This window comes from Pan paniscus, chromosome 12 (genome assembly GCF_029289425.2).
Source record: "Pan paniscus chromosome 12, NHGRI_mPanPan1-v2.0_pri, whole genome shotgun sequence".
In the NCBI taxonomy this organism is placed as follows: domain Eukaryota; kingdom Metazoa; phylum Chordata; class Mammalia; order Primates; family Hominidae; genus Pan; species Pan paniscus.
In genome coordinates this window covers 99,189,243-99,208,566 of record NC_073261.2, presented here as the reverse complement: position 1 = coordinate 99,208,566, position 19,324 = coordinate 99,189,243, and the positions used below count along the sequence as shown (strand labels likewise).

The following is a 19,324-nucleotide window of genomic DNA, read 5'->3' as shown; positions in this document are numbered from 1 at the left end:
GACCTCGTGATCCGCCCGCTTCCGCCTCCCAAAGTACTGGGATTACAGGCGTGAGCCACCGCGCCCGGACTAAAACAATTTTTTTGTTTTAATTAGTTGGGAGTGGTGGCATGTGCCTGTAATCCCAGCTACTAGGGAGGCTGAAGCAGGAGGATCACCTGAGTGCAGGAGTTTGAGGATCCAGTGAACAATGATCATACCACTGCACTCCAGCCTGAGTGACAGAGTGAGACTGTCTCTTAAAAAAAAAAATCGGCCCCATGCAGTGGCTTATGTCTGTAATCCCAGCACTTTGGGAGGCCGAGGCAGGCGGATCACAAGGTCAAGACCATCCTGGCTAACACGGTGAAACCCCCATCTCTACTAAAAATACAAAAAATTAGCTGGGCGTGGTGGTGGGCGCCTGTAGTCCCAGCTACTCGGAGAATGGCATGAACCCGGGAGGCGGAGCTTGCAGTGAGCCGAGATCACGCCACTGCACTCCAGCCTGGGTGACAGAGCAAGACTCCGTCTCAAAAAAAATTAAAAAAAAAAATCAACGAATGAATTAAATGATAGATTTGTCTGAAAACAGAACTAGTGACCAGTATGAGAGGACTGAAAGAAAAACAGAATGTGCAGTTCTGGGAGATGATGAGAAGGCTGAGAGTGAGAAGGTCTAACAGGTCTAATCAGATTCCCAGAATGAGAGGATAAAGAGAATAGAGAAGAGGCAATATTATGCCAATGGATAATCTTGAAGACTTTCTCAGAATCGATGCAAGAAATGAATCTACAGATAAAGTATCTAGCCCAGTGTCTGGTATCTGGTGGATGGTTGGAGACTGTCTGTTCCTTCCCCACTTAGTGGTGGAGGGCTTCTCTCCACCTCCTTCCAGAATCACTAGAATGTGCTTCCGTACCTCTTGATGGTTCAAGCCTTCTAGATTGCTGTAGATGCCCTTATGGGGGGTGAGGTGGAAGGGCCAGCCCTCTCCTAGGCAACCCTGGCTGGGGTGAGGGGTGTAGCTCTAGGCCAGGTCCCAGCTCTGAGTGCTGACCTGTGTGTGTATCAGAGTGAGCTCAGCGATGGCATCGCGATGCTGGTGGCAGGCAATGACCGTGTGCAAGCAGTGATCACGCAGATGGAGGAGGTGTGCCAGACTATTGAGGTGAGCCTGGGCTGGAGGGAGGGAGGAACAGCAACTGGCTAGCCTGCGGACCCCGGGCTCCCAAGAGAACTGCTCCTCTCTGACCTCTGGCCAAACTGGTCTGAAAGTTTCTGGGGTCCTGGGAGTGGTGGGAGGTGCTTTTGCCAAGCTGCTGGGTGTGCATTCCAGCTTTGCCGCAAAACTTTAATCCAGTTATTTAACTTCTCTGTGCTTTGGTTTTGTTTAACCTCATAAAACAGTGATGATGATAATGATACACCAGCTACCTCATGGGTTCTTTTTGAGAATTAAATGGAATAATGCAAATAAAAACCAGGGCTAGGGATATAGACAGCAATCAGTGAAGCTACTTTAAAGCATTGTGTTTTTATTATGGAAAAGATCTGGGCTGGATTCTGGCTCAGCCACTAACTCACAGTGTCACTACGGATGGGTCACTTTCTGTGTTGGTTCTCTGTGAGTACCCTGTGCTTTCCCAGCCACCGGGTCTCAGCCACCACGCCTTCCCTCATCCTTGCTCCCCATCTTTTAGGACAATAGCCGGAGGCAGAAGCAGTTGTTAAACCAGAGGTTTGAGAGCCTGTGCGCAGTGCTGGAGGAGCGCAAGGGTGAGCTGCTGCAGGCGCTGGCCCGGGAGCAAGAGGAGAAGCTGCAGCGCGTCCGCGGCCTCATCCGTCAGTATGGCGACCACCTGGAGGCCTCCTCTAAGCTGGTGGAGTCTGCCATCCAGTCCATGGAAGAGCCACAAATGGCGCTGTATCTCCAGGTGGGCCCTGGGGGGGGGTGGGTGGCAGCGCTGCACAGTGGCTGGAGTCAGGGCCTTGGTACCTGGAGTCCCGGGTTCAAGTCTTGTCTCTTGCACCTGCTTGCCCCTACGACCTTGGGCAAGTCACCCCCTCTGAGTTCGTTTTCTGCTTAACGAATTGGGATGTGCCTTCCCACCTACCCCGCAGGACTGTGGTGAGATTCAGAAATGGGACTTTGCCCAGGTTGGCCCAGTGCTTACTCTCACCCTCCTTTTCTTCCCTGCAGCAGGCCAAGGAGCTGATCAATAAGTGAGTAGGCATAGCGGGAAGGGAAAGGAGGGGGCTGCACTGCTCCACTGGCTGGGGTGGGGCTTGAGAGTGCTGGGGCATTGCCAGCTGAGTCCGTGTGGCCACTGCAGGGTCGGGGCCATGTCGAAGGTGGAGCTGGCAGGGCGGCCGGAGCCAGGCTATGAGAGCATGGAGCAATTCACTGTAAGGGTGGAGCACGTGGCGGAAATGCTGCGGACCATCGACTTCCAGCCAGGTGAAGGAGGTGGCCGAGGGCCGCTGAGATGGGTTCGGACCCTCTGTGTGGGGGGTGCGGCGGGCACGATGGCCGGAAAGGCAGGGACTCCACCTCACCAGGCCTTCCTTGGGCTCAGGCGCTTCCGGGGAGGAAGAGGAGGTGGCCCCAGACGGAGAGGAGGGCAGCGCGGGGCCGGAGGAAGAGCGGCCGGATGGGCCTTAAGGTGAGAGCCGCCCGATGGGCCTTAAGGTGAGAGCGGCCTGAGGGGCTTGGGGTGGGGCCTGGCTGGTGGGCTCGCGTCCCCTCCCCCAGTGATTGCCCTCCCTGCGGGTAGCATGGAGCCCCCACTCCTCGGTGCAACCCAACCCCGGAGCCACAAAGGCGCGCCCCCTAGGGCGGAAAAGTACACTTTCCTCCTCACCCGCTGTTCCTCTGGGGTGCTGGGAGGGCAGGCAAGGCAGGCTGAGTAGAGGAGAAACCCACGTGGCGGGGGACGGAGTGAGCGGGGCTCGAGCTGCCTCGTGCCTTCGCAGCACCCGCCCACCGAGCCTTCTTTCCCGGGCACAGGCCTGCGCCGACCCGACCCTGCTCGAGAGCCCGCGCTAGAGTCGGGGAGGATCTGCGCAGAGACCGCGGCATCACCCAAATCGGCGCCGGCCCCAGGAGGATCTCAATAAAGAACTCAAGCGTCCCAGACCCGTATCTCCTTTCGCTGCCCAACCCCGCAGCCTCGGCTTCGGAGGCGACCCGCCCACCATCCTGCCCTTCCCAGAACCTGAGACCGTCTGGGGGGCGGAAGCCAAATGAACCCCTATTGGGCACCTCTGTGATGCCAGGAGCGAACTGGTGAGCCCAGCGCCCTGGGAAGAGGGCCGAGGGCGGGGCGGTGGTGCCGGGACCTCTGAGGTCCTGGGGATTTGGGGACCCCTGGGGTCCACATGCACCTGGCTGACCTGGCTGAAAGCTGCTGTCTCGGAGCCCCCCACAGCATTTTGTTCCCCTCCCGCTGGCCCGGGGGCCCCACCTTCCCACGGGTTCCCACGCTGCTGTGACTGCCCTGCCTCTACGACAAAAGCCAACGGGTCTTCAGTACTTTTATTAAAAAATAGTCACGCAGACAGTGCCCTGGTGGCTCTGCCCCGCATCCCAGCCCTGGGGTGGGGGAAAGGGGTCAACGTTTTCGCAGCTCCAAACCGGGCCATCACTTGCCCACTGAGTCGAATATGATGCGGTTCTGCTCGGCGCGCTCCCGTTGGCTCTGCGTCCGCGCCAGCTCCAGCAGGGTCCGCAGTAGGTGAAAGGTGAGGTCAATGGACAGAGAAGGGTTGTCCCGCCGCGGCCGCTCGCCTGCCGTCCCGAGTCCCAATCGGCCGGGCCCCGCGCGGCGCGGGAAGCGCTCCGCCAGCAGCAAGAGGAGTGCGCGGGCCCCGCCACCCTGGTTCCGTGCCCCGGGGCTCCAGCGCAGACTCGGGTCCTGGACCCCAGCCGCCTCGGGGCTCCTCTGGCTGCTCCCAGGGCACAGCTGTACCAGGAACAGCAGCGCGGCCAGCAGCGCTGCGCGTCCCGCCTGCCTCATGGTGCCGCCGGCCCTGGACACACAGGGGCAGCGCAGGGTGAGGTGCGCCTGGGACAGCTGCAGGCCGCCGCTCCCCTCCCCGCGCTCGCCCGGCGACCCCTCCGGCCGCCGCCCAATGCCCGCAGCCTGCCCTCCAGCCCCAGCCACTGCGCCAGTGCTGTTCCATCCCTTCCACCCAGCCTCCCTCCCCGGAGGAGCGTGGTGGCTGAGCTGAGCGGAGTCCTGGTGCTGGGGGAGGCTGGGCGGACGCTCTGAGCCACTCACAGGTTGTCGGCGAGCGTCTGTACGGTCCAAGATTGAGCTCCAGTCTCTGTCCCTCGGGGCAGGCTGAAGGCGCCTTGGGGAACACAGGGTCTGTCCCGGGGCTGTCGCCAGCCTTATATAGTGCCAGGACAGCTCCGACTGACGTCAGCGAAGAACATGCACTGATTGTAGAAGCAATGACAGCCACAGCTTCGAATCTGACGGCTGGCGGGCCCCCGGAGGGGCGCACCTCCCTACACCAGCCTTCGTGCCCCTGGGGCTAGCGCTGGAAGCAGCACTGGACGCAGGAAAGCGAGAAGCCGGCTGGGGCGTAAAGACTGCTCTGGGACCCACGGGAGTCCCTCGCCCCGCTTAGAACAGCCAGCAATGACTAGGGCCGTCCCCAGACCAGACTAGTCCGGGTCGCGTGTTCTGACACACGAAAGGGAGGCGGGACCGTGAGGCTGTCCATGGTGCTGACCCCGTCCTCTGCCTCTAGAAGTGGCCAGAAATGTGAGAACGCTGTGCCGCTGGAACCCACTGCCTCCCTGCAGCTATCAGTTCTGCAAATGCAGGCATCAGGAGTCCACCGCTGGCACTCAGCCAACACAGTGGGACCCACTGAGAGGCAGTCTGCCACAACCAAAGTCTCCCAGCATTCTTATCTTTTTCCAGCCCCAGGATCCAAATTGTAGGGCTGTCTGACAGGCACCATGTAACAGAGGGTCTCTAGCATCCGAGTGCTTTCAGACCACAAATGGCTGGTCCATCTGCTTTTGAGTTTGCCAAAGTAGTTTAGCAAAATTCAGTTTCTCTCCTGGGAATCATAGCAGCAGTGTAACTCTGCCCATGAGCAGCAAAGAAATATGGGTTCAAGTTTCTGCTAACTCCTGGTGTGGACAGGTCACCTCCCTTCTACCAACCTCAGGGTACTCATTTGTAAGACTGGGCTTGGCCAGGCGCGGTGGCTCCCGCCTGTAATCCCAACACTTTGGGAGGCCGAGGCAGGGGGATCACGAGGTCAGTAGTTTGAAACCAGCCTGGCCAATATGGCGAAACCCCATCTCTACTAAAAATACAAAAATTAGCCGGGCGTGGCGGTATGCGCCTGTGGTCCCAGCTACTCAGGAGGCTGAGGCAGGAGAACTGCTTAAACCCAGGAGGCGGAAGCTGCAGTGAGGCAAGATCGCGCCACTGCACTCCAGCCTGGGAGACAGAGCGAGACCCTGTCTCAAAAAAAAAAAAAAAAAAAAATTGGGCTTGGTGGTCTCTTGGCTTCTTTCCAGCTCTAGAAATGACTCCCCAATAGTTTTCTGCTTAAAAACTTACTCATTACCACTGCAGATTCCGGATTACATATTTAATAACATATTTACTGAGGCACCATATAAAGGGTTCCGGGAGTCTCTAAAGAGCTGGAGCTACAAGAAGCCTAGGCAGGGTTAGAGTAACAAATGTGTCTATGAAGAGTGGGGATGAGTGGCATTTGCTGGGATATGGGTGTAAAGTTGATAAGGTCATGAAGGTTCAACAGATATTTATGGAGTGCCTAGTATGTGGTGGGAATAAGACTATTATCAAGGGCTCTAAAGCAGTCAGTGTACATTTTAGAGTGAAGAGGGGCATTGCAGGGTGCTAGTCCTCTTAAGCTCTGACCGGCAACCCAACCCCGTGGAAACTGGTATGCCCACTTTGAGGAGGTTGTCTGACCGTTCCAGGGTCAAGCTGCATCACTGCAAGGTGGAAACAATGGAGTGAGGCAGGCTTAGAGCCGATGTGCCTTCCAGGACAGGTAGGAGTTCCAGATAACAGCAACACATTGGACAACGGCCAACCTAAGGAACAGGAATAACACGATGAAGAGGAGGAAGGCTAAGCAGTGAGCAAGGGCTGGAGATGGGAGCATGAAATGGCAAAGGAGGGATCATGACAAAGGATTGGCAGGTTTAGGTCTCTTTCCTTCAGCACCTTTTTTTTGAGATGGAGTCTCCTCTGTCGCCCAGGCTGGAGTGCAGTAGCACGAACTTGGCTCACTGCCTCCCGGGTTCAATCGATTCTCGTGCCTCAGCCTCCCAAGTAGCTGGGACTACAGGTGTGCTCCACCACACCTGGCTAATTTTTGTATTTTTAGGAGAGACAGGGTTTCACCATGTTGGCCAGGCTGGTCTCGAACTCCTGACCTCAAGTGAGCCACCCACCTCAGCCTCCCAAAGTGCTGGGATTACAGGTGTGAGCCACCACACCCAGCCCTTTCAGCACCCTATGAAGGGCCTGTGTGGCTTGCACTAAAGGACAACTGGCTCAAATTCTAGTGCCATCCCAGAGCTGTTTCCTGGCTGAGAGCCTCAAAGGCTAAATATTCAGCGGCTCTCTTGCCATGCATAGCTCTGTTAATCACAGAAAGGGCCCCTATCTGGGCCCCTTCTAAGTTCATTGATCTGTCTTGTACCAGCTGAGATTTCATCTTCCAAAATGTATGGACTACCATATAAAGTAGCATCTTTCTGTTTTAAATTAACCTTGCTCTGGTTTCAAAGAGTGTTGCAAAGGACCCTAATGTTTAGGATTTGGTTCATAAATCTGTATTCCTTTTTTGTTTTTTCGGTTTTTTTTTGAGACGGAGGTCTCGCTCTGTTGCCCAGGCTGGAGTGCGGTGGCAAGATCTTGGCTCACTGCAACCTCCGCCTCCCAGGTTCAAGCGATTCTCCTCCCTCAGCCTCCCGAGTAGCTGGGACTACAGGCACCTGCCACCACACCCAGCTAATTTTTGTATTTTTAGTAGAGACAGGGTTTCAACATACTGGCCAGGCTGGTCTCGAATTCCTGACCTTGTGATCCACCTGCCTCAGCCTCCCAAAGTGTTGGGATTACAGGCGTGAGCCACTGTGTCCAGCCATTTTTTTTTTTTTTTTGGAGACAGGGTCTCACTCTGTCAGCAGGCTGAAATGCAGTGGCACAATCTCAGTTCACAGCAACCTCCATCTCACAGGCTCAAGTGATCCTCCCACCTCAGCCTCCCGAGTAGCTGGGACTACAGGCACATGTTACCATGTGCCTGGCTAATTTTTTGTATTTTCTGTAGAGATGAGGTCTCACTATATTGCCCAGGCTGGTGTCAAACTCCTGGACTCAAGCAAACCTCTTGCCTCAGCCTCCCAAAGTGCTAGAATTACAGGTGTGAGCCACCGTGCCCAGCCAGTCTGTATTCGTTTTAGCTATGCTATTCACGTACATTTTGGCCCTGTTCCCTCTGTAGCGTTCCATATTTTCCCGTTCCCACGACCCTTCACCTTCAAGCATTTGAACCACACATCTTCAGTTCCACTATCTTTTTGGGTGCAGTTCAGCAACTGTCTTTATCGTGAGTGTCTGACCAGGCTCCTACTTGGCCTTCTGGTCTACCTCTCTGTCTAACCTAGGCTGCAGCACCCCAGCCACTGTCCCTCCAGATATGCCATCAAAGACGGAGCTCAGGTGGGATGGAGACAAGGGTGGTAGAAGCAGGATCCTCCCTAGGGAGATGAAGAAGGTCAGTGGGCAGACACTCTGGGACAGTTTGTGGAAATGGCAAGACATTCTGAATAACACGCTTGGGAATCTGAGGAACTCTGATCACGGCTCAGTGTTCCGTTTGGGGGTCTAAGGTAGCTCAAGGTTGAAATGAGAATCATTTTGTCTCCAACTGTTGGTAACGTGGGTCTTCCTTGATGGGTGGGGTAGGGGTGCAACATACCTGTAATGAAGGGGGACCAGGTAGAAGTTGGCTAACTGCACAGCAGGCCATAGCTGCAAGAGAGAATGTAAAGGTTGGATGGCTGCCCCACCACCTGACCCCAGACTCACTGTCTTGCCTGGCCCTACCCCAACTTCTGCACACAAGAAAAAGGTGAACAGTTGGGTGATAGCTTCCCTATTTATGGTGCCCATCCTGGGAATGAAAGAGTAATCCCAACGGAAGGGTTTCCCATGTCAGGAGGACCCCCCAATCCCAGGACAGTTCTAGACTTAAGGAAGCAGGAGAACAAGCAGTTGAGGTGTCAGCTCTTACATAGTAGTTGGTGATAAGGGCATCAGGATAATCCTGGGGAGACAGAGAAGGAACAAATTAACACTTGCGCCCCCAAGCAGCTCCCACTTCCCAGTGTGAATGTCACACACAGACTTGGGTTCAAAGAGCACATTCCTGCACCATAACCCTCAGCTCCTCTCCTCCATGGCCTGGGGCTCTACCTGCACTTACCCCCTTTTTTATCCCTGTAAAACCTGTCTTCTTCCCCTGGGCTGTCAGCCCGCCAGCCAGAGACATTCTCCACACCTGCCCAGCTCACCCGCTGTAGTTTGGCCCAGTTGTCCTGGGCTGGCAGTCCATTAAGTGCCCCTACCAGTGGGAGAAAGCAGCCTAGAAAACACGGGGCAAAGCCCCCCTAGGGAAGAGAAATTAAAGTCCTATGAGTGCTGAAATCCCCACCTACCCCCAACATAGCTCACCCTCCCCACTCCGTTCTCCTGCTCACCTGATCCAACAACATCTTCTTCAGTGCATCCACTTTGGTGGTGCCAGGGATGAACCGATCCAAAACCTTGTACCAGCCTCCTACCACAGGGCCCTGGAAGTAAACCCCAGATAGCAGCAGGCTGCAGTGAGGGAGCCCTAGGCCTCTACCTCACTAAGCTCCCTGCCCCAAGTATCAGAATAGGGGAAGTGGACACTAAGAAAAAAGAGGGCGGCAGGTTGGCTTAGGTGTGAGAGTCCAAGGGAAGCCAAAGGATGGCAAAGAACTAAGACCACTGTTGAGTCCACTGAAGCCCTGTTGAGGGGAGAACTTACCACAAAGCCACAGCCCAGGGACACCATGGTCAGAGTCCGGCCTCTCTGGTGTTCCTGCAGACCCCGCCTCTCCACCAGCTGCTGTGAGATAATGTCACCCAGGCCCATCAGGGACCCTATGCAGGGTACACAGGTGTTGTCAGGACATCTCCTGGGATGGGCTGCCATTCCAAGGAGGGAGGGACATCTGCTGACCTCCACTGAGGCTCTGGTACTCTGAACCCCAGGGCTTCATTCTGGAAACAAATGACTAGTCCCTTCCTGCTGCCTCAAAGCCCTCACCTCCCCAATGATGGTGACACCTCATGTGTATTCTGTCAGAAACTGGGATGAGCAGACCCAGGTCCAGGAACTTTGCATTGAGCAGTAAAGGGAAGTCAGAGTCAGAAAGTATAGAGAGAGGAAGGAGAATTTAAGGCCACAGGGCTGAGAACCACAGACTGTCAGAATCAAAAGGGGCTTTAAGATAATTTAATGCAAACCACTTATTTTAGAGGTATGGAAATGAAGTCCAGGGTCCCACATAACCAGTAAGTGCAGGGCCAATGCAACAACCAGGTGGCTGGATTCCTAGACACTGTTCTTTCCAGGACTCAGCACAATGAATAAATCATGTGTAGAATGGTAGGAAACCCTGTTTTCTCCCCCAAGCCCAATGCAAGACCCTGCCAACAGCTTTCACCTTGGTCTAGGGGATCTCTATTTGTAGAGAACAGCAAGAATAACTTTTTTTTTAAAAGACTGAGTCTCACTCTGTTGTCCAGGCTAGAGTGCAGTGGCATGATCTTGGCTCACTGCAACCTCTGCCTCCCGATTCAAGCGATTCCCCTGCCTCAGCCTCTCAAGTAGCTGGGACTACAGGCACCCACCACCATGCCTGGCTATTTTTTGTATTTTTAGTAGAGATGGGGTTTTGCCATGTTAGCCAGGCTGATCTTGAACCCCTGACCTCAGGTGATCTGCTCACCTCGGCTTCTCAAAGTGCTGAGATTACAGGCATAAGCCACTGTGCCTGGCCAGAATAAATCTTTTTCTAAAACAAGAGTGCCGGCCTGGAATGGTGGCTCACACCTGTAATCCCGGCACTCTGGGAGGCTGAGGCAGGAGGATTGCTTGAGCCCAAGAGTTTGAGTCCAGCCTGGGCAATATAGCAAGACCCGACTTCTACAAAAAATTTTTTTAAACAATTAGTTGGGCACGGTGGCACGTGCCTGTAGTCCCAGCTACTCAGGAGGCTGAAGTGGGAGGACTGTTTGAGCCCAGGAGGTCCAGGCTGCAGTGATCACGCCATTACACTGCTGCCTGGGCGACAGAGCAAGACCCTATCTCAAAAAGAAAAAAAAGTAATAAAACAAGAGTGCTCAAATGGTCATAAGCAGGAAGATGACTGGTTGAGCTGATAAGAGTCCCCACAAAAAAGAGTCTTGGCCACCTCTTAGCACAATCAGCTAAACCAAGATTTCCCCCATTCACAACCTTAGATTGAGTTGGCAATGGATATAGTGGTCATTTCCCTTCCAGGACTCTGCACCTGCTTCCCTTGCCCCAACTGCACAGATACCCAGCTCCAAGCAGCCCTATTTAGACACCCACACCCAGAAACTATGACAGAAATCATCACTGTTTACAGAGCCCCCAGTCCATTATGGTGGTGTGATGGTTTCTAGCAAATACACACTTACCAGGCCACTTGGGAGTGACCGTGTGATTTCCAGCTCACCTGTCTATCTCACCGAGTAATGAGAGCCCCCCTCCAGACCCACAGTCACACTGTCCCTGTGCCCTCAATTAGCACTGGACAAACACATCCTTCTGCCCCATTCCTTGGCCCGGAACTGGCTCTGACGTCCATGCTGGCTGCACACTCACTGCTGCGCTCTTCCTCCACACCCTCTGCCGGCCGGCCCTGCCCCTGAGCAGCCTAGTCAGTGGCAGCTGGGTATGGCTGAGAGCTGGGGTTGGGGATGGACACCCGTGGCTCACCTGGGCTACTGGCCATGGAGCAGCTCTGGGCACCCCCAGTCCTGCCTCGTCTCTCCCTGAAACTCCCAAAGTGGTGGGGGTCTTCCCAGAACACTGCGAGGCATGACCTCCCAGGGCCAAGGATAGAATCCTAGATACCTTTGTTATCCCATCCCCTCACCATACAGCTAAGCAAGCTACTGGTAGGTGCTCAGAAAATAAAGGGAAAACGTCAAATGTACTGTCCCAAACAGCAGGACGACTCTGAGAAAGGGTCTGAAGAATTCTTAAGTTGCCCAAAGGTCCAAGTCGGGTAGAAGGTGCGAGGACGTCGGGGGAACTGCAGGTTTGCTCCCACCCGCACCCGGTTCCCTATCCCTCCAGTCAGGGATGAGAGGGAGCTGCTGCAGCCCTGCAGAAAGGGAAGAGTGCTGCCAAGAAGGCCAGGGGATGGTGAGGCAGAAAAGGCAGTCCTTTCTCAAATGAAGGGACCAACAGTGTAATGGTCTACTTTGGTAAGGTGTTTACAAAAGACTCTTATACATTTAATCCTCACAAAAGATCTGGGAGGTAGGTGGTCACACCTCCATTCATCCATTCATTCATTCACTCATTTATTTTTGAGATGGAGTCTCATTCTGTCGCCCAGGCTGGAGTGCAGTGGTGCGATCTCCGCTCACTGCAACCTCTGCCTTCCGGGTTCAAGCGATTCTCCTGCCTCAGCCTCCTGAGTAGCTGGGATTGCAGGTGCCCACCACCACACCTGGCTGATTTTTGTATTTTTAGTAGAGATGGGGTTTCACCATGTTAGCCAGGCTGGTCTCAAACTCCTGACCCCAGGTGATCCACCTGCCTTGGCCGCCCAAAGTGTCGGGATTATAGGTGTGAGCCACGGCACCCAGCCTACACCCCCATTTAATGACGAGTCTTTGAGAGATGAGATGACTTGGTAAGGAGTGCAGTTGGAACTGAACCCAGGCCTTCTCTCAAGGAGGACCAAGGAGGCCAGGGTATTCCTGGCATGGGCTGAGATGGGCTCAGAGGTCGGCGGCACCAGGAGGCACCTGTGGCTGCTCCCCTGCTGGGTGTTCCTGCCCAAGTGAGGCCCCAAAGGGCCTGCATATCAAAGGACATTCCCTAGACTAATGCACTTCCTCTCTGTCTTTACTCCCCCAAATTCCATCATTCTGCTCCTTGTCACCTCGTGGGGATGGCAGACAGCAATATTCCTGGGAAAGAAACAGAGAAGTGTGTGTTTTCACTCTTCATGACTTGCCAACAGTCACACAACAAGCTAGAGGCAGAGCTGGAATGAAAAGCCAAGTCCCTGACTTCTAGCCCCATAGTTCTGGAAGCCTGCAGCCTTGGAGAAAGATGGATTCAAGTCCCCCAGACTGTGCCCATCAAGCCTGAGGGACTACCAAGTGACAGGGCAGCAGTAGGGGTGAGTAGGTGGTATGTAGATCTGCAGTCCCTGACGGTTCATTTCAGAAGAGCGGTGCCCAGGGATTCCTTTGCCCACAGATGATCAGGCCCCCTGTGCCTGCAGCAACTCCAAGGTGGTATAAGGCTTTGGAGCAAGCATAGAGCAAGCCTGCTTTTCCAGCCCAAGTGACCCTTTGGGCAGGAAGGACCCAGACATTCAGATTCCTCATCCCACATTTCCCAACCCAGAGCCCAAATAGACCCAAACCACCCCAGCCTCTGGGAGATCTCCTGGATATATTTGGTTGGTCTGGACTCTCCAGTGCTCTGGGCCCCCTCCCCTTGGACTTGTTTCTAGGGAGTTGGGACTGAAGGCCTGCAGACACATAATGGCCAGAGGCCTGATGGGGCAGGGCTAGGGGCTGCTGGGCAGTGATGCCCAATGACAGGCTGGGCGTGGAGCCCAGCGAGCAGATGCTGGCGCAGGTGTGACATCATGCCCCTGGGTAGGTGCCAGTTCTCATGCCGTCACTCCCGAACAGATCCAGCGGCCAGGGGGAAGGGAGCCTGCCTCTGAGCAGATCGATTTGGGACCACTTCCTGCCCACTAGTGGAAAAGCCCCAACTTCCACACCCTCTTCCCGGGCACGAGCGGGGTAAATTCCCTACTTCTCCTATTTTGTTCCTCTACTTACTTTTGTGGCTTTTGAGTTTCATGCGCAGAAGGCAGAGGGGCAAGAAGTGGCTTCTTGGAGTGAGGAGCAGGAAGCATGTCCTTCAGTCCAGGAGGCCTGGGTCGGCAGGTATAGCTACTGGCATGGGGCCAGCAGTGCTGCCTTCCTCCCCAGAAGTCTGCAAACATTAGTTAGCTGCCTAGGATAGGGGCTCAGTCTGGCACAGAGCCCAGAGGGAGTGGAAGCCCAGCAGCGGGAGGGGAGTGGATCCTCTGGGATTATTCTGAATGCTCTCCCATTTCTGACCTGAACCCATCCTACTGCTAGAAAATGAGACAAAACGGGTAGTTTTGCAGCTTGTTACGTATCTAAGCTCAGATCAGCTGGGGTTGCACTCAGTATCTGGAGGCTCCAGTAGTCTCAAGTGCAAGGCAGTATGGTGGGCAGTGCCCTAGGTTATAACGCCAGCTCAGCCACTGACTATCTGAGACCTCAGTGCATGACACTCCCACTCCTGCCTCAGTTTCCTTCTCTGCAGTCTCTTGGGCTGGACAGGATTGTCTGTAAGGCCTATGAGCTCTCATACCCTGGCTTAATTCAGACTCCAGGGAAACCAGTATTTGTAAGAGCTCAGCTGCTCCCACAGCAGGACCGAGTAGACTAAGATGGATGAAGCTCGGCCCTGGGCCCACTGGAGAGTGGAAGGGCCCTCAAAGAAGGAAGGGATAAGGCTGACTCACACTCCATAGAACATACAGCAAACCTTTCCCCAGGCTACCTTGTTCTGGACTCTGGCTTGGCCAAAACTGGTATACTAGACATTTCTTTTGAATCATTTCAAATGTTCTTGATTCACTATCTCTTACTCCAGCCATTACTGCAGTTCCACTGGATAGATTCTTGCTTCAGGCCTGTGCCACACCTGGGCCTTTGCTATTGATGGCTGCAGTGACTATGCATGTGCGAACTAGTAGCGGAGCGGAGTTATCCCATGAGGTCAATCTTTCTTTTCTTTTTTTTTTTTTTTTGAGACAGAGTCTTGCTTTGTCACCCAGGCTAGAGTGCAGTGGCACAATCTCAGCTCACTGCAACCTCTGCCTCACAGGTTCAAGCAATTCTCCTGTCTCGGCCTCCCAAGTAGCTGGGACTATAGGCACCTGCCACCACACCCAGCTAATTTTTGTATTTTTAGCAGAGATGGGGTTTCACCTTGTTGGTCAGGCTGGTCTCGAACTCCTGACCTCAGGTTATCCACCCACCTCGGCCTCCCAAAGCGCAGGGATTACAGGCGTGAGCCACTGCGCCCGGCCTTTTTTTTTTCAGATGGAGTCTCGCTCTGTCGTCCAGGCTGGAGTGCAGTGGCAGGATCTTGGTTCATTGCAACCTCTACTTCCTGGGTTCAAGCAATTCTCCTGCCTCAGCCTCCTGAGTAGCTGGGATTACAGGCATGCGCCACCATGCCCGGCTAATTTTTGTATTTTTAGTAGAGACGGGACTTCACCATGTTGGCCAGGCTGGTCTCGAACTCCTTACCTCAAGTGATCTGCCCGCCTCGGCCTCCCAAAGTGCTGGTGAGCCACCATACCCAGCCTGGGGTAAGTGTTTGGAATCTTTGACCAATGTGGGATGGGAGTGGCAGATAAAGGTTTCTTCTTTTCTCTAGAAAATAGCTATTCATCCAGACAGTCCTAAAGAGTATTTCTTTTCTTTTCTTTTCTTTTTTTTTTGGAGATGGAGTCTCGCTCTGTCGCCCAGGCTGGAGTGCTGTAGCGCAATCTCAGCTCACTGCAACCTCCGCCTCCCAGGCTCAAGCAATTTTCCTGCCTCAGTCTCCCGAGTAGCTGGGATTACAGGCACCCGCCACCATGCCCAGCTAATTTTTGTATTTCTAGTGGAGACGGGGTTTCACCATGTTGGCCAGGCTGGTCTCAAACTTCTGACCTCAGGTGATCCGCCCACCTCAGCCTCCCAAAGTGCTGGGATTACAGGCATGAGCCACCACGCCCAGCCACTTTAAGGAGTATTTCAAAAAGTTTCTCAGTTCCAAGGGACTGAGCAACAGCTGCCCTTAGCAGTGGCTAATTCAATAATGCATCCTTAGAGTGGCTCTCCCTCTTTCCCTCCATGGGATCACTCCCTACTACCTAACAAGGTATCTGCACATAAGCTTCAGGCTCTGCTTTCCGGAACCCAAGGCTAAGATAGTGATCCATGTTCAAATTATGGCAAGTGGAACAAACCTAACCCAAACGCCACTATAAAAAGAATAAAGCTTGGGCAATATGGCAAAACCCCATCTCTACCAAAAAACAAAAGAAATTAGCTGGGCATGGTGGTGCAAGCCCGCGGTCCCAACCACTCGGGAGGCTAAGGCAGAGGATCCTCTGTTGCCCAGGCTGGAGTGCAGTGGCATAGTCACAGTTCAGGATGGGATCATGCCACTGCACTCCAGCCTGGGCAAAAGAGCAAGACCCCGTCTCAAATAATAATAATAATAATAATAATAATAATAATAATAAAAAAATAGTTTATTGTGCCTGTGTTGCCAACACTCATAGAAAGAACCAACCTGTTGAGTCTTTAAGTTCACTGAGCATTTAAAAACATTTCCAGGTGGGGCGTACTGGATCACACCTGTAATCCTAGTACTCTGGGAGGCTGAGGTGGGCGGATCACTTGAGGTCAGGAGTTCAAGACTAGCCTGGCCAACATGGAGAAAGCCCATCTCTACTAAAAATACAAAAAAGTAGCCTCGTGTGGTGCTGTGCACTTGTAGTCCCAGCTACTCAGGAGGCTGACGCATGAGAATTGCTTGAACCCAGGAGGCGGAGGTTGCAGTGAGCTGATATAGCACCACCACTCTCCAGCCTGGGTAACAGGGTGACACCTTATCTCAAAAAAAAAAAAAAAAAAAGAAAAAGAAAAAGAAAAAAAGGCTGAGCTCAGTGGCTCACGCCTGTAATCCCAGCACTTTAGGAGGCCGAGGCAGGTGAATCACGAGGTCAAGTGTCCAAGACCAGCCTGGCCAACATGGTGAAATCCCGTCTCTACTAAAAATAGAAAAAATTAGCTGGGCGTGGTGGCGCATGCCTATAATCCCAGCTGCTGAGGAGGCTGAGGCAGGAGAATCACTTGAACCCGGGAGGCGGAGGTTGCAGTGAGTCGAGATCACGCCACCACACTCCAGCCCGGGCAACAGTGCAAGACTCCATCTCGAAGAAAAAAAAAAAAGAAAAAAAAATGTCCAAAACCTTTTCACAGTGATACTCCTATACTGACCCTATGAGGTCATATAACTAAACTCAAGATTTTTTTTTGTTGATTTTTTTTTTTGAGATGGAGTTTCGCTCTTGTTGCCCAGGCTGGAGTGCAATGGCACAATCTTGGCTCACCGCAACCTCTGCCTCATGGGTTCAAGTGATTCTCCTGCCTCAGCCTCCCAAGTAGCTGGGATTACAGGCATGCGCCACCATACCCGGCTAATTTTGTATTTTTAGTAGAGACAGGGTTTCACCGTGTTAGCCAGGTTGGTCTCGATCTCCTGACCTCGTGATCTGCCCACCTCGGCGTCCCAAAGTGCTGGGATTACAGGTGTGAGCCACCGCGCCCAGTCCCTAAACTCAAGTTTTAAAAGAGGAAACTAAGTCTCAAAGAAGCTTACTGACTTGTCCTGATTAATGCACCTACTAGGTGCTATGGTTTTAAGATTCAAATCCTGGTCTTCTAAGTCTGAAATCTCTGTACTGTTCTCCAGTGTGATGAGCTATCCCATGGGACCTTAGGAACTACTGTGCTGGGGTCCAAAAATGGCTCAGTGAACTAAAGCCACTTCCACCTTTTATTTGTAGTTTGATCCAAATACAGTGAACAGCAGGAAAGGAAAAGTCTGGATGGTCTGAAAAAGTCTGGGAAAAGTGCTGCGAGGCTACATTTTGCTTCAGGGCTGAGCTGGGACGTCAGCATAGCCTCAGGAAGACTGAGGCTGTGGAGCTGAAGGGCTCCAGCACCAAGAGCCCAGAACTCCAGCCACATGTCGGCACCTAGACCTCCTTGGAGCTCTAGCTCCTGCCCTTGTCAGCTGCAGATGCCTCAGGTAGGGAAATATAAGGACTCTTTCCCTCCCTATTCTTGATGACCACAAGGGGGAATCTTCCATCTGGCAGTTATGGGCCCTGAGGGAATGTGAGCCTGGGCAAAGGGCCCAGCGTGTCAGTTCCCATCATAGCCACACTGTCCAGCATGAGTCACCACACACGTAGCCAGGTGAGTCATACAGGCTGACGGACGCTGAGGACAGGACAAGAGGTGGTTGGGTACCGGAGACTGGAGAGGGGCCCAGGGAAGGGCCAAAGAATCCATCTCCTGGCCATTCATGCAGTTAAGTTTCTGTGCCGATGTAGGGCTGTTCTGGTCACAGGATCCCTGTTCCACTCTGGCCTTCAGTAGCCCCCAATCCCTTCCAATAGTCCTCTTCTCAGAAGGCCAGTCATCACTAGAATCCTGTTCCCCTTCTCTAAACATGGGCAAGACCTCATCTTAATGTGATCACTCTTTGCACCCCAATGTTCTAAGGCCTTCTGACATTCCCCCTCTAAGACTTACTTATCTTCATGCCATCCTCTTACATTAGCTAACTTGCAAAATGAAGATGGTAACAAATGCAGGTAGGTCACTGCATTACCTCTGTGAGGTTAGTACTCAATCACTGCATTTGGAGTGACTGGTATCTGATCACTCCAAATGGATCAGGATGGAGTGATCAGATACCAATATACTAACTTTGGAGATACATATTTAGGCAGTAAATGATAACAAAAGCAAATGAATGATATAAACAAAACTCAGGAAATTTTGGGTGAATTACGGAGAGGCACTCAAGAGGTCTCAAAGCTGATTACTGACACAGGAGTGTTCAGTTTTAATGCCATTTAAACTGTACATACACATCTTAATCATTCTTTTGTATGTTTCACAATAAAAAATACCAAGAAAAACTGGGGTAAGAGTCTTGATTCAGCACTTATTAGGTGTGATCTAATGTGGACTCAAGTAACCCTCCTAGCTCACACACCTTTGTGGGGGCCCTATGCCATAACGTATATGAAAGTGCTTTGCATACGGTAAAATGTTTTCCAAGTTGAGGCCTCCTGGGGCAATGCCTTTATCCTTCAGGGCTGACTGTTCAGCTTTTTGAGGACTTTGAAATCCTAAAACCCTACTGCACAGCTTGGCCAACTACGCATACCCCTTAAAAACAACCTTGGGGACCACCCTCCAAAACAGACTGGGGACAGTGTAGGATGAAAGACAGCCAACCCTTCAAGAGAGCTGAATAGAAACAGGAAGTGAGGGTGGTGCAGTGGGGCAAGCCTCTGGCTTCCAAATCAGTCTGCCCTGGTCCCACTCAAGTCCTAGAGGGACACTCACCAGCTGTCAGGACCTGTACTTTCCACGGGTGAGCAGCCAGGGCCCGCTGGTATGCCCGCCAGAGTGCCATGCTTCCTGTCAAGCCAAGAGGAGAGGGGGTCACCCCCACCGTCCCTCTCCACGACTAAGAAGCCGCCTGACATTCCCTTGTGCCCACTCCCTTCCCCTTCCCACTTCCAATGTGACTTAAAGGGGCAGAGGCCACATGAAGGATGCTTCCCAGACAGCTTCCTGTCGCAGGAGTCGCCTTAGACAATTGGGGAAGAGAGAAAGGCTGTGGGAAGCTATGGACTCCTGGTAGCAGCCACCAGCCACCCCAACCTCAGTCCTGAAGCCAGACCACCTGGAGGCCTCCGTTCCCGACGGAGACACTCATGAGGACAGCTTTGCTCTGGCTTCCACCCAGAGCTTGGGTGCCTCAAAAGATAGCTTGGTCCGCCTCCAGATTCAGACTTGGTTGGAACCAGTTTGTAACCTTCCTGAGTCCAGCTCCAAACCGAAAATAGGGCCCGTCACTGCCCGGATATAGGATGACCACACACCTTGTGGGCACTCATGGCTTGCGACGCTTTAAGCCAGAGACCGCAGACCACCCGCCACTCACCTGAGCTCCGAGCCTCCCTCCCACGTGACAGGCTGGCCTAGGAACTTCCGCCACAAGTCCCGCCCCTTCCTCCCAGCGCCCTTCGGATTACGCAGCCAGGACAGGAATGGGGGTGGACCGAGCCATGAATACCCGTGGAGAGCGGCCTAACTCGGCCACCCA

At 53.3% G+C, this 19,324-nt stretch overlaps 3 protein-coding genes across 12 annotated transcripts in view; 1 reads left to right on the top strand and 2 right to left on the bottom strand.

Annotated features, from left to right (window-relative positions):
- TRIM54 (tripartite motif containing 54) overlaps nt 1–3,543 on the top strand; it is a 29,802-nt gene extending 26,259 nt beyond the window's left edge. For 3 of the 6 annotated variants that reach the window (XM_055108130.2, XM_034952826.3, XM_003827102.5), the window contains 6 exons: nt 1,056–1,151; nt 1,684–1,917; nt 2,184–2,206; nt 2,317–2,441; nt 2,560–2,646; nt 2,991–3,543. In XM_055108130.2, coding sequence (XP_054964105.1) covers nt 1,056–1,151; nt 1,684–1,917; nt 2,184–2,206; nt 2,317–2,441; nt 2,560–2,645 — 564 coding nt within the window. In that variant the 3' untranslated portion in view covers nt 2,646; nt 2,991–3,543. Of the gene's footprint in view, nt 1–1,055; nt 1,152–1,683; nt 1,918–2,104; nt 2,207–2,316; nt 2,442–2,559; nt 2,673–2,990 lie in introns of those variants that run through there. The other 3 variants (XM_063595025.1, XM_055108129.2, XR_008624397.1) reach the window with 3 other exon arrangements.
- On the bottom strand, nt 3,502–5,448 carry UCN (urocortin). The gene is made up of 2 exons (XM_057301327.2): nt 4,264–5,448; nt 3,502–4,012 (listed from the first exon to the last, which is right to left on the bottom strand). The coding sequence occupies exon 2, from the start codon at nt 3,997–3,999 to the stop codon at nt 3,625–3,627; it is 375 nt and encodes a 124-aa protein (XP_057157310.1). The 5' UTR covers nt 4,000–4,012; nt 4,264–5,448; the 3' UTR covers nt 3,502–3,624.
- Nucleotides 5,449–5,587: 139 nt separating this feature from the next.
- MPV17 (mitochondrial inner membrane protein MPV17) lies at nt 5,588–19,233 on the bottom strand. 5 transcript variants are annotated; one of them, XM_003827104.6, is made up of 8 exons: nt 19,163–19,233; nt 18,559–18,633; nt 9,071–9,186; nt 8,757–8,849; nt 8,571–8,666; nt 8,291–8,323; nt 7,976–8,028; nt 5,588–6,077 (listed from the first exon to the last, which is right to left on the bottom strand). In XM_003827104.6, the coding sequence occupies exons 2-8, from the start codon at nt 18,626–18,628 to the stop codon at nt 6,008–6,010; spliced, it is 531 nt and encodes a 176-aa protein (XP_003827152.1). In that variant the 5' UTR covers nt 18,629–18,633; nt 19,163–19,233; the 3' UTR covers nt 5,588–6,007. The 5 variants fall into 5 exon arrangements, 4 of the variants coding, with proteins under 4 accessions (XP_003827152.1, XP_063451097.1, XP_063451098.1 ...); XM_063595027.1 differs by having other exon boundaries at nt 19,101–19,171; XR_010109305.1 differs by having other exon boundaries at nt 6,014–6,077; nt 8,483–8,666.
- Nucleotides 19,234–19,324: the final 91 nt, after the last annotated feature.

Bases quoted from the DNA above. Each gene is read 5' to 3' on its own strand.
- UCN (XM_057301327.2), bottom strand. From the start codon at position 3,999: ATGAGGCAGGCGGGACGCGCAGCGCTGCTGGCCGCGCTGCTGTTCCTG.
- MPV17 (XM_063595026.1), bottom strand. From the start codon at position 18,628: ATGGCACTCTGGCGGGCATACCAGCGGGCCCTGGCTGCTCACCCGTGG. The intron at 9,187-18,558 runs GTGAGTGTCCCT...TACCCTGCATAG, and splicing joins AGTACAGGTCCTGACAGCTG to GGTCCCTGATGGGCCTGGGT. The intron at 8,667-8,756 runs GTGAGCAGGAGA...TCTCTTCCCTAG, and splicing joins AGAAGATGTTGTTGGATCAG to GGGGGCTTTGCCCCGTGTTT.